The 13889-nt window shown below is 37.6% G+C and overlaps 1 protein-coding gene across 7 annotated transcripts in view; it reads right to left on the bottom strand.

Annotated features, from left to right (window-relative positions):
- The window catches only part of tcf12 (transcription factor 12), an 83723-nt gene that overhangs the window by 62069 nt on the left and 7765 nt on the right, over positions 1-13889 (bottom strand). For all 7 annotated transcript variants that reach the window (XM_055017348.1, XM_055017402.1, XM_055017382.1 and 4 more), the window contains exon 4: positions 5637-5710. In XM_055017348.1, the coding sequence (XP_054873323.1) occupies positions 5637-5710 (74 nt within the window). The remainder of the gene's footprint in view (positions 1-5636; positions 5711-13889) is intronic.

Genomic DNA, 13889 nt, shown 5'->3' on the forward strand with positions numbered 1-13889 from the left:
TATTGCCCCCTTGGTGCTACCACTTGGCCTGACCCCTCTGCTTTGTGTGCAGCCGTGTAGGGAAGGGTGTCCAGTTCCTTTAGGAGGATCGAGGGGTAGTGGTCATCTAGCCGTCCAAATAGCTCTCCAGGGCTACATAACCAGAACTTCTCAATCCCTGAAAGAAACAGGACACCAAACCCAACGCAGCAGCGAGCGCAATGGAGGAATAGGGCCAAGTGGTAAGGCCAGAGGGGGGACTGGGATTGGGCCAGAGAACAATTCATTTTGGGAAATATGATTACTTGCTTTATGTGAGTTAAAAGAGAAGACTGATGGTGCTTCTCATATTTGTTAAGTAAATATGAAGCTAGCAGGCGGTTAGCTTAAAACTGGAAGCAGGGCGGAAACATCAAGCTTGGGTCTGTCCAAACAAAAATAATCTTCTACCAGTATGTGTGCTTTGCATCTCCTTTGCTTGATCTGTGCAAAAATCTAAATGTAAAAAAAAACACAAATTGTAGTTCTCAGGAGTCTTCGCTGGTTGCCTGGAAACAGCTCTGAGCCAAGAAATAATCTCATCTTCAATTCTCGTAAAAATGCAGAATATTTATTTTACATTAAACATCACATACTGTGTTAATTACGGAGTTTTACAGCCAGTTTCCCCATAAACAGTAAAAAAAAAGAAGGTGTATCTAATGGACAGACAAGCTGCAGTTAACCTTGGCTGAATGACTTACCTCGCTTAAAGTCAGCTAATTCCCCAAAATGTTTGGTAATAATGAACACCTTCATCATTCAATAAATAGTCATGCTTTGATTTTTATGTCTGCCAAAGGGAAGCAGGAAAAGACTAGCAGGGTCAGTTAGCAGGGCAGGAAGAACAAGGAGAGGGATAATGGTCAGTCCAGGCCTCGTGTAAGTCTGAGTGTGTCTGTGTGTGTGTTAGTTTGTGTGTATGTGTTAATGCAACCACACTGTGTTTGCTCCTCTGGGACCATTAGATCATCAATCACAGATCCCTCATCATTCCCAAACACTGGTGGCCTACATCCATCCAAGACACTAACACACGCTGTCATCGCTGCCACGGGGCGATGTTAGCACTGGTGGCTAAATAACTGTCAGATCACTGTGGCAGCATGCAGGCCAGAGCTCACGCCTTGTTCCCCAATCACTCGCCACGGCATTTAAAAAGTCATCTCTTCCGCACACTGAGCTGCATCCCAGGTGAACGTGTGGCTGCATGTGGCAGCTTGGGAAGTGATGATATGGTCATGATGGATGCGTGTGGGGTCCAGTATCAAGTTGGGGCAGGGCACTGGGGAAGTGGGGGTTGTCGTGCGGTGGCGGTGGGCACAGCCCTGCCTGTCAGACCGCCAGCCTACAGCCACAGCTGCCCAGGATGCAGCGGCTGGCTGGGAGCCAAGGTCAGCACGGCAGGGCTCGGGACTGTTCACAGTCGACTGATCACACACTCAGCGTACCCGCTCAAACAAGCTCAGGGACAAGACTGAATTCCCTTTGTAACAGACTGAAAAATGAAGCACTCTGAATTTCTTCCAACAGCCTTGGACAGACATTGTGAGCAGAGAATAAACTGGGAAATTTCAGAAAACAACTCTTGTTTTTTAAATAAATTTTTTGATTTTCATCTAACAAAGTAATGGAATGAAACTAGTCATTAATAAAAACATCTAATCTCCATGGGAATTTTCACCTGAGAAAATAATACCACAGTCTGTTCTACAGTGCAGTGCTGTTGTTAGCTGTGCTTTTCAAAATCAGGGAAAAGAAGAAAATGACAAGAAACTCTGGACAGCGTGACGGACCTCTTAAAATCTCGAGGACACGATCATCTCTGCAGACACACTGAAACATAATGAACTTCGAGTGAAAATGGCATTTTTAAATTGCCAGTAGATGCAAATTTAAGCCTCTTGCCCTGCTTATGCTGTACTATACTCCAAACCCTGGGACCTGGAGTCAAAAAATGGATGTATTCTCAGTCAAAACACAACATCTTTTGCTAGATAGCTTGTTGTTACAAAGGTTGGAATCAAACATGAAATGATTTTAAATTTCATAAGCACCATTTGATTTTATATTGCCTTGTTTTGGTTATGCTTTGCTAGTCAGGCTGGCATCTTGAGCACTCATGTTAAAAAGAAAAGGTCAAAAAGAAACATTCCTCATGTGTCTAGCCTTACCAAAAAATAGCAATTTCAGTGTATTATATGGGCGATTTACACATCATTTTAGCTTAAATGTTTTAATGTTCTCTTAGCAATGTTTCTAATTATGATATGATAAATCTACCCAAACATGCTGGCTGCAAATAGTTACCTTGTGTTTACTGACCCTAACTCTACCAGTGTACTTAAAGTACAAATAGGTGACAAATGAACAGAGAAAACTCTGTTTTTTCGTGTGGCTCTGTAATGCTGTGGGGGTCATTTTGCTGGTTAGGTTTGGGTCCATTTGTTCCATTAGAGGGAAGGGTTGCTGAAAATCAATAAAACTGCTCCAACTGATCTCCTTCATCCTATCATGAAGTATTTTTATCCTGATCGGAGTGGACTCCACCAGGATGACAAGGGGTCACCGAGTGGTTTAATGAGCATAAAAATGATGACAATCACGCTATGGCTTTTGCTGTCAACTGATCTCAGCACAACTGAACACCTTTGGGAGATTTTGGACTGATCTGTTCAACAACACTCGCCACCCCCCATCATCAAAGCTCCAAGTGAGGAGACATCTTTTGGAAGGACAGTGTTCAATCGCTCCATTAGAGTTCTAGAGACCTGAAGAACCAATGCAAAGACACACTGAAGCTGCTCTGGCTTCACATTGCAGCCTGACACCTTACCAAGACACTTTGTGATGGTTTCTCCTTTAATTTGTAAGTTATCAATAGCAAATACACCATAGTACTATCGAGTGTTTGTCATTTTTAATCAGCTAATAATGCTTTTGGAAAATTCCTCAATCATTCTCTAGCATTTTGGCTAAAATCCCATCTCCATAACAAGCTACTCAGCCGCATTTTTAGTCATCTTAGTCTTCAAATGAATGAACCAACTCTACACATTATCAGTTTTTTTAATGATCATCAATCAACAGCAATAATAAGTAATTTCTATGCTTCTCTGGATCTAATGTGACCTGTCTGTAAACCACAGTCCTAGCTGTGACATGAATTGTATTAAAATCTCAAAACATATTATTCAACTCAACAGATTATAGTAGTCCACTGAGGTTTAAAAGAAACATAACTGCCTTCTTAAAACAGAATATATGGGATATAATATTCTATAGGCAACATAAATCAAGTCTATATCAATATAAGGTGTGTGTTTGGCTCTGTGAGATTGTGAAGTGTGGCATGTGAGTGTTTGCCTGCACGCCTTATGGAGGTGCAAACAGCTGTCTGTTGGCTGATGCTGCTCCTTGTAATGTCAGAATCACTCATTTATATGCACCTGGAGCAAAGATATCTCAAGCGTCTCTGTCTTATAATTCAAATCAAGCTGCCTATGTTACCATAGCCTGTAGATGTTCATTCGGGAAGGGCACAGAGAAATAAACAAGGTAACGCAGCCCGAGTGGCTCTGACATTTAGCTGAATTCTAATCGAAAGTGACAGGAGATTGACATTAAATGAAATTCATACAGGGCATCTAGAACAACCAATGTGTGAGAGACAAACAAACAGAGGGAGAGCTGTTCACACTTGCTCACACCAACAGTGAGATGTTCTCACTTAAACAAAGACAGACAGTTTAAACCTGTAATCAAACCTCTCCTATATTATTATTCTTATTATGCAAATTAATTAAATTGGAAACATTTTGAGGATCTAATTTTCTAATGTGTACAGCTTGTTGCTTCGGGACAGAGGCAGAATTTCTCACATACCGGCTGGTTGCCATTTTAGTGACAAATAATTGACTGTAAATGCACTACTGTAATGTCTGCAAAGATGCTGAGATTTTGTTAACCCCTTTCTAAACACAGAATTATAATTTGAATACAAAGATTTCCACCTTCATATCTATAACTATATTTAGAGTCAATTTTCTCCCATCAGTATTTACAGACTGTAACTATTTTGTATATACTTTGAATAAATGGTATTTACCTAGTTAGAGTTGAAATAATTAGCTGATTAATCAATGAGCTGGAAAACAAAGTGACTTGCAACTATTTTAATAACACTGCACAACAAAGCCGCACAATTATGGCTAAAATAATAATCACAATTACTGTGATCGATATAATATCAATTCAATTCTTCATTGAATTTAGTGACAAAGCATTTTAATTTTTATATTTAAACAAACAGCATTGCTTTCACTCCCAACTGTGCTACATTCCTGCTAATGTACAAATAAACAAAATAAGACTTAAAATAAGGTTCATCTTCACCAGAATTCAGTGCATCTCCTCGAAGTAAAATACAAATAAAATTCTGCTGAAAAAACACCTCACTGGCTGAACATCTGCTTATCAACTGACACTACAATTCACAGATGTTCCCTAAATGCCTCACAAGCAGGCTACAATAGACGCTAACCAGGCAGCTGTGCAGAGAAGCCTCTAGTCTCCACTAGGCAGACAGGTGTTACCAAAAATTACTTGAAAAGAAAAGCATTTTACACAACAATATCACAGTTCATTGTTGGAAGCCAAATTTATGACTTTGATTTTAAAAAAATCAATTAATTGTGCAGCCCTAGTAGCAGTTTTCCGAGCAAGAAGCAACATTCTTAAATAACAAGATCGGCTTGATTCTCTTTGTTCTGATTAACTGTAACAAAATATTTTGGCTTTTGGTTGCACAAGACAAAAGATCTGAAGATGCTGCCTTGTGCTCTGAGAAATTGTGATATTTGTGACATTTCATAGTCTAAACTTTTAAACAGTTAATGGAGAAAATAAATGGCATATTAGTCAATAGTGAAAAGAATCATTAGTTCGAGCCCTACCCATAATTTCACTTGGTGTTAATTCCACCACACTCAATGTTGATGTTTTGGGACTCACACAGATGATGTAGTTTGAAAGCATTAATGAAACAATGGGGAAAAATTTGGGGGTGTATCTTTCAATTAGCTTTTAGTTTGTCCATTAGTCATCCACGTAATGACACTGATTCCATGCTTCACATCATAATGACTAGGATTAAGAGCAAAGTCATTTTCTAAATGGCACAGCAACTGATCACATATTAACTGCAGAAAAAAAAAATCTAATCTCCCGGACATTAAAACAATCAGGAGAAATCTGATTTGGGGTAATTAATTGTGAGCAGCATTAACATATAATCTGAGCTTAAATAATTTAACAGATCTCCACGACTTAAAAAAAGAAGCTCAACGGGACAATAATATCAAGTTCAAGTCATTGTTTTTTCAGCAAACTGCATATCAGCTCAGATAAAAAAAATCAATTCCAGCAGTCATGGGAATATTTACCAGTCCCTTCTGTCACTGAGAAATGTGTCTATTACAGGTCATACAACATGACTGGATCTGGGATAAGGTGAGACTAAAACATTGTGAATGTACCACTTTGATGTAATGAGTGTTAAATGATGTGCTGTGGAGCAGAAAGGCCATTCAGAGGGTTTGTGGTGTGGGTCATCTTACCCGGGAGGACTCATAGGAAGGACTGGACTCGCCACCTGGGGCCCAAGACGCTTGGTTGGTCCGCTCATCCATACCTGTCAGAAGAAGAAACGCACAACTCAGTCAGCAAACGACTACTCACACAGTTCACTGTACAGGTATACGAGTCTGAATCCATGCTCTACTCAACACAAGCAGAGACACAGCAAACACATGTTGAGCAATCACAATGACAAAGACAATGCTGGTCATTAAATAAACATGTTTACACACTGTATCTGGGGACTTTCTGGACAGAGTTATTAATTTCATTTGTGATATGTTTTTCACGCTTTAAGACCCAAATATAGAAAATAGCAAAAAATAAAAAGTAAAATAAAACAAACAAAAAAAAAATAAAATAAATAAAATTTAAAAAAAAAAAAAAAAAAAATATATATATATATATATATATATATATATATATATATATACACAGTGTTTCCTCTACATTCATTCAGGAGCAGCGGTTTGCCACTCCTAAATCCTAGGCGCCCCTCCTTCAAATTTCTGTTTTTTCCCATTATTGTCGCGAATACACCACTGCCACGTCTCCACCTTCACAGCAGAGTCCTGCACTGTCTCTGTGGCACTTGCGTGTACCTAGGTAAACTACAGATAACGATCTTGCTCAGTATCTACTCTTTGATACGTCAGGTTAATAAGACGTTAATTACTCGCGAGAAGGCGGCCTTGAAAGTGACGTCACATCAAGCACCCAGGCACCAGGTCAGAGAGTCAGAGGAGTGTCGTCTTGGAAAATAGGTCAGCGACTTACCGGAGAAAAGCTATTAGCTTAAGATAACTCATACTAGATTTTATAAGTTAAATAGACATTCGCAAAATATTGATGGCCAGCTAACGTTACGTAACATATCGGTAGCTAAGTTAATTGGGCCCGGTGCCAACTCAGTGTCACTAATGTGAGTAAACTAATTGATATCTTTAAGCTAATATCTACACGCTATGATGTAACTGCTGACTGCGTTTTCAAATGAGCTTGTTCAAATTTGTATTTTTTTTTTTAACATTCAGCCTTTAAAAAGCTATCTTCAGCTAGCCGTTCAATAAATAGGTTGTACAAGTAAAATCTGCAGTCAAGTGTCATATAAATAATAGAAAATAATAATTTAAAAAAACTGATATTGTATTTTTGCAACAGTGGGTTTTACAGGGTTAAAGTCAATCTCCAGTTAAATATTCACTGTGAAATAGATTTAAAATGTGATTGAGCAATACCACATGAGATACCATCAAAAGCGTGAATATAACACAAAGAAGGCAGCATGACTTTATAAAACCATTGAGGTGACAGTTTAAACCCAGGGTCAGATGCTCTGAATAATGCATATCTTAAATTACAGTCTTTTGGGATTTGGTAATTGCACTGGTTCAAATCCCAATTTCAATTTGAAATAAACTGTTCAGCCCTGATGTTCTTTATATAGTATTTCAGAGAAGTACCGCATCCCTTTCAACCCATCTTATCTGTGTTAGTTCCTTAAACTGTTCATACAATATGGACAAACCAACATATACAGCGTTTCCCAAAAGTTACACAAATGTGGCAACAGGCAAGGAGGTGAAAGTGTCTTTTTTAAATAATTATTCAATGAATCAGTCAACAGAAAATTCACTGCCAACTAGTTTCATTAGTGATAAACTGACTTAGTTACTTGTCAAACATGTTAACTTTCCCTCTATTGTACAGATCAATGTGAGCTAAATATCTTTGGGTTTTTAATTGTTGGTGGAACAAAACAAGTCATGCGAGTATCTTCTGACATTTTAGAAATTTAAAAAAAAAAAAATCTGGAGGAAAATAACTGTCACATTAATTGATTAAAAAAACTGAAAACAGTTGTTAATTGCAGCCCTAAATGGCAGCCAAAACATCACATTCAGCCAGCATCGTAGCACATTACATCACCCAAAACTGAACAAAAACTAAACACTGAATGAGAAACTTTGCAAAGCCATTAATCACTTAGAAAGGTTCCCATAAATACATTAGAAATCCTGAAATTCACACACACACACACACTTCAGAGGTGACCTGCATAAAAGTAGGCGATGCTACGATTAATTAAAGGGCAGGCACACATTATATTGATGCCATATTATCTCCACGGACAAATCACATGATAGGGGCGCAACTTTAAAAATGAACTATGTTTTTATTTCATCTAGAAATGAATTATAATCTCCAAGGGTCAAACTTAATAGCACAAGACTTATTTTTCCTTCACATGCTCCTGATGTGTCAAAAAGCAAACTAAAACTTTTACGATGTGACGTGTTCCATGCTAAACAGCTGAGCACCGAACCTTGATAAAAATATAATTTTCTAAATTAAAGGAAAACCTCTATGGTTCAAACATCTAAAAGAAAAACAAATAAAATCAATAACGGCATCTAAACTGCAAAGCTAGACCATCTGGCATATGTTGAAAAATATATCTGATCTTTGCAATCCAATTTATGTGACATAGTCAGTAACAAATATTTGATGCCTTGATTGTTCTTGCTGTTTGAAACAATATTGTGCTGCAGTAACAGCCAAAATCTCCAAGAAAAGCATCAACATTCCCCACGTTATTGATTGTCCCTGTTGTAATTTCATCTGTCTCAGTGAAATGCAATACCATTTGTTCATTTTCTGTTTCAAATAAAGAATATCAGATTTTTTAAAAATGTGTATGCTTGGAAAAATAATAATATAGCAAGCACGAAGCAAATCTTTTCAATATTAAGTATATTTTTGCCCGTGAAGTTTAACAGATGATATGCACTAAGATGTGTCCATGCAGCAGGGTTGGACATATAATCCAAGAAGTAGCGATTCTCAAGAAGCCAAATTTACACAAGTGAAACAAACAACTCCAAATAAAGCAGAAGTTAATCATGCACAGTAAAAAAACAAGTCTGTAATTACAGATGAAAATGTGTGTGATGGTTCTTATTCACCATCGCCAAAGTATAGCTTAGCAAGCAGCTACACATAATGCATTAATCTGACCTAATGAGGCTCGATGCAGCTTAATGGGCACTTTTTATGTGTCACTAAAGCTATTAATCTCAAACAGAAACCTGATGAGAAGGTGTAATTATATTGTTATAAGATACTGAACAGCATCTTATCGGAACTGGCACATTTCAGATCTTGCAGACAGTCATTTTTCCATATTATTAAAATGTTTCCAACCTCTGTGCTGCCAATAACTTCTCAGTCAGAAACTTGTGCATCTAATTATACACTTAACCAGAAAGTCTGTGACATTTCTTTACCCAGAAATCATGCTCCAGTGAGCAGAGCTATAGATAAGTTTCATCCTGACAAACATGACGTTTTGCTGCTTGCACACAGTACATTCATTTCCTCTTCTTCAGTGGCTTTATGGAAAAACTATACAGCTAATTTTGTCTCACTTTCGTCATTTGGCTGCGTTGTTGTGCACATTCACTTGCTGAACAGCTACTCTTGGTGGTGTGACAACAGCAGTGTGACATTGAAGCCCCAACTGAGGCCTTTTACATTCTGAATGTAACAATGGTCAGTGTTTGCAGTCCGGCTGCTGGTTGTCATCTCGTCTGATTACCATCTCCTACAAGGGCTCAAGGGTCCCCTCTCTTCTCCGTGTACAGACAGCCAGCACAATAAGATTACTCACTGATACAAGAGGCTAAAAGGGAAAAAAACACACAAATGCAAGGGCTGCAATGTAAGTCTACTGAATTAGGAGAATCAGTGCTGCTCTGCTCAAAATCATACATCAGAAAATCACCTTGGTTTACATAACACACAAATCACGATATTTTTATGAACAGATCAGATGATCATGTGTACTTTAAAAGAGCTATAACCCAATTCAGCAGCTTTTTAGCCACTTTAGGCTCGCTGTTGTGTTTTTACAGCCATTATACAGTGCTTGCAACATTCTCTGCAACCATGTTTTCACCAGGCAGCATCAAAAAAAAGCTGTGATAACTAAAACATGCCCTACCTGCCCAGTAACAACCTGCACGATTTTGTTAAAGGTCTAATCTGTAGTGTGGTGTGATAACATTGTGATGGAGGGCTGACAGAGGAATCAGAGGTTGGCAATTATAACTGACTGCTCCTTTTTTAACGGTCTCCACTGGGTCATTCATAAACAGCTGCACCATCCCCAAACCCCTGATTCAATAAAGTAAAAAAAAGTCTTCCAAGACAAATATTGAGGCATTTGCTTCACAAGCGGAAAGATTTCAGAGACAGAAATGAAACACTTCTGATGTAAGAACATGCAACAAAGCTGAGGCATCACAAAGTGTCAGCTTAGCAAATTATAGGATTAAACCGCCAAATATCTGTTTTTTTTTTAATTTACAATTTCACGACCAGTGATACTGGCTCAACTAAGTATCCTATCTACAAGTTAGAACAGATAACCCAGACTTTTTTGGTACAAACAAACTGCATTTTCATATTTAGTACGGTTGATTAGAGCTGCTGTGAAAGTCATCTATCAAAGTCTGGTGCAGTAAACTCCACTGTAACACTGTACCTCTATTTTGTCCCGTCTTTACAGTCTATCTGTATTGTAATTATACTCGATAATGCTCCTCATTTTTTACCTTGGAGTGCACCCTTTGAAACACAAGACAACATTATTAACACATAAGAAGCCTTTAAGTTCAGCATTAATGTGATTTCCCTACATCTGTCCATGTAGTTCTAATGATGCAGGATGACAATGAGCTACTTGTTAAACTTCGTATTTATTCCTCTCCATTTGTTTGTGCAAAGCCAGTGTGAACGTGAGCTGGATCAAGTGCAACAGTATAGTTTTTTTTCCCCTTCGTCCAGATTCCAGATCAACTAAACTGAACTAATCCCATCAGCAGAGCAAGCATTGTGTGTATGAAATGATCAGTCTGCAAGAATCTTTATTGTTGTTGATATCATTTAACACAAACAGAAAGTAGAATGATGATCTATTTGGATCCGTTTATCAATTACAACAAAATTACCAAATACAGACGTCATTTATAGTCACCAGTTAAACTGTAGGTTTCATTTAAAATACAGATAGAGGGAGAAAATTTAAAATGCTTAAAACACATACTCACAAATCAGGCAATAAAGAGCATTACATATTTACAAGAACTGTAATTACATAAATTTAAACTGGCCATGGGGATGAAAACTTCTAAACATAAGCACAGAACGCAATGGGTAATTTTATTTTCTTTAAGGTTTATTAGACACATCAGCATCATTGAGTAAACTTACACATCTTCATATGAACAGCTGATACTGACTGAGGAATTTATAGAATCCAATTCCTTGTATGAATGAATACTTCTTTTCACTCAAAAACAGTTGGCAAAAAAACTACAGCCCCAAACGGCTGCTTAAAATTAAAAAAAAAAAAAAAAAGAAAAAGCTTCTGGTTACAGCAGTATCTTGAAAAAAAAAAGAGAAATGTCAGTCATATCCCTATGTACAAAGACAGGGATAGATTTTGATATGAATATGAAAAATGCATGCATTTACACTCATTTGAGAAACGTCTACTGCGGTGTAACAGGTTTAAAAACATGATTATCACCTAAATCATACTGGGTTTATGCAACCATGTCTCACAGCAAAACACAGTCACAGTCTGACAAGTTTTGATTCACATCCATGATAATCTAAACAAATTCAAAACACACTCTTACATTGTTTTGTTGATATGCACAAAGTTTTTGGCTCTATGTGGCATAATGGCTTCTTGTGTAAATGAACTGAGAGCAACAGTAAAACCAATGACTGTATCAAGTGTATGTAAACAAGTAACAAATGTGAAATAAAAAACTGGACTCAAACAGTTTTCACAGGGACACAGGGTCAGATAGGGTTAATGTGAGCTCTCCATTGCTTTACGTAAGTTACTCTACACCAGTCATTTGTCAGTATGTCCATGGGTTTGGTTGAAGACGACCTAACTGCAAATCTAACAATAAAACAATCAAGTGGGGAATTTTGCGCAGGAAGAAAAGAAACAACACAAAATACAGACAAAGACCCAAAAAGTGTTGCCTGGATGAAAAATAATAATGTCCATGCATGTCAAAATATACTATTTGCAGTGTGCACAGCTGCTGTAGTGTATAGAAAATGAAACTGTATTTACAGAAATGCAGTCCAGAGATGTCCAACAAAAATGTTTTTACAATAAGAACTTGAGCAGCTCAAATATACACTGAGCCACTATTAGAGTCAGATAAATCTACATGTAGTTGCAACTAAATTATATTATCAATAAACTCGAATTCCAAACTTTGATATGTTTTCTAAGTCATAAACTTAGATATTGTCATTTCATATGCTGGAGAACAATGTCAACTGTGCACTGTTTACACATTGTGTTTATCTAGTCTGTAATAGATTTAACTGACGAATTCAATTAAGGGTATCTTGATTTTACAGACAAGCGGTGCAGCAGTTAAGTGAGGCCACCAAAGAGAGTGTGTTTTATATTTAATTTTTTGCGATAAAAATCAGCACATGAATAATTTAATCATTTTTAACACAGTGTGAGAATCGACTCACACCACACAGGACTGCAGCTCAGGCTCTCTGCTGTAACAAGCCCTGCGTTATGCTTTATCCACAAAACTGAACTCAGAGTGAGACAGCACACAGCAGCGATGCTCTTCGTAGCTGTGGCCAGCAATGAAACATTTAATTTTGGTATCCAACCGACTGACAAACCAACCTGCGCCAGCTGCTGGTCACAGCCAACAAATGTACCACTACATAGCACTAAATGAAAATTGCCCATTTCACAGCAGCCATCCGCTGCCCCACTACACTAAAGAGTCAATGGCCTCATCAGATTTGCATCATCAACACAGCTGGAGGGGAGAAATGATGAATCTCCGTTAGAGCCACTTTGGTTATTTTTTCCAATCCATCTTTCCCTGGCACACTTTTGAAGGGTCTTGCCTGTCCCACTCTGCCTCAATTATCTGGCTATGCCCAGCTGAGATGCAATAATCCAAACCCTCATTCCCTGCAATTTCCACACTTGTGTCGGCACACTCACTTGCCTTAAGTTCACAATCACTTATGTAGGTGCTTCTTCCCCTACCTTGAGGATCAGAGAGACATGAGCTCTGACTGTAGGCTGAAGGGAGGAGAGATTTATCCACTATAGGCCTTCAATGGTGGAATATTTAAATCAAAATGTATGCATGCAGATGCCAACTAAATTAAACCTCCTGAAATTAGAATCTAATCCAGAGTCAAACTTGTGTAGGTGCTTGAGTGGTGAACATGAAAGACATTTCATATGTACAGTTTCCCGAAGATATTGCCATAAATGCACTAAAATCTAAAGCAAGAAATAAATTCCTTCATGTTCTTTTTATGTCAGATAAATTTAGCTGTACATTTAGTGTTTTTTTTAAGTTGAGTCTTTATTACACTGTGTAAGATGTAATTCGAAAAAACAGCACATGTTCAGACATTTGAATCTAAAAATTCCTTCAAACCAAAAGCCAAAACCATATTCAATGTTGTTCATGACTGTTACCCTTATAATAAAACATATCCACCATCATGTATCATCAGCCATCATAAATGCATGCATCAAACAACCAGACACACAAAATGACCTCATTATACCGGATGTCTTCCTCAACTAAGTAGTTACCAGTGAAGTTTAAGCTGCTGAGATTTACGTTTTTAATAGAAAATATTGTTATTAAATCGTTACAAGGATGAAAAAAATATTTGACAGATAAAGAAATAAAGTGCTATCATGAGATAATAGTACATTTCTAAGCATTATTTCAAATATTACTAATAAAATGTACACATAAAATCATTAACTTTAATAAGGTTAAGCATCTGTTTACAGTTATGTCCAATTTGTTTCATAATTTTTGCTGGGACTGTTACCAAACGGCAGCCCAGATTTATACTTTGTTATGTTTTGGGAGGACAAAGTTGGTCAGCAGACAACACATACAGCGGCGACAATGAGCTTAAGCTGTAACACACAATTCTCCTGACGGCCCCCAATTCTTTTCTGTTGCAAACAAAAAGCACCATGCTGACGTTGATCTATTTTAGAAGTCACAGAGTGCACGGCCCAGCCCAAAGGTGGCTGTCCACATGATGTCCACATGTTACTTTATTAAATCATAATAACATAATTATGCTTCCTACATGAAATGCATGGATGACATTAATGTTTGACA

Source organism: Amphiprion ocellaris, chromosome 1, assembly GCF_022539595.1.
Source record: "Amphiprion ocellaris isolate individual 3 ecotype Okinawa chromosome 1, ASM2253959v1, whole genome shotgun sequence".
Classification (NCBI taxonomy): Eukaryota; Metazoa; Chordata; class Actinopteri; family Pomacentridae; genus Amphiprion; species Amphiprion ocellaris.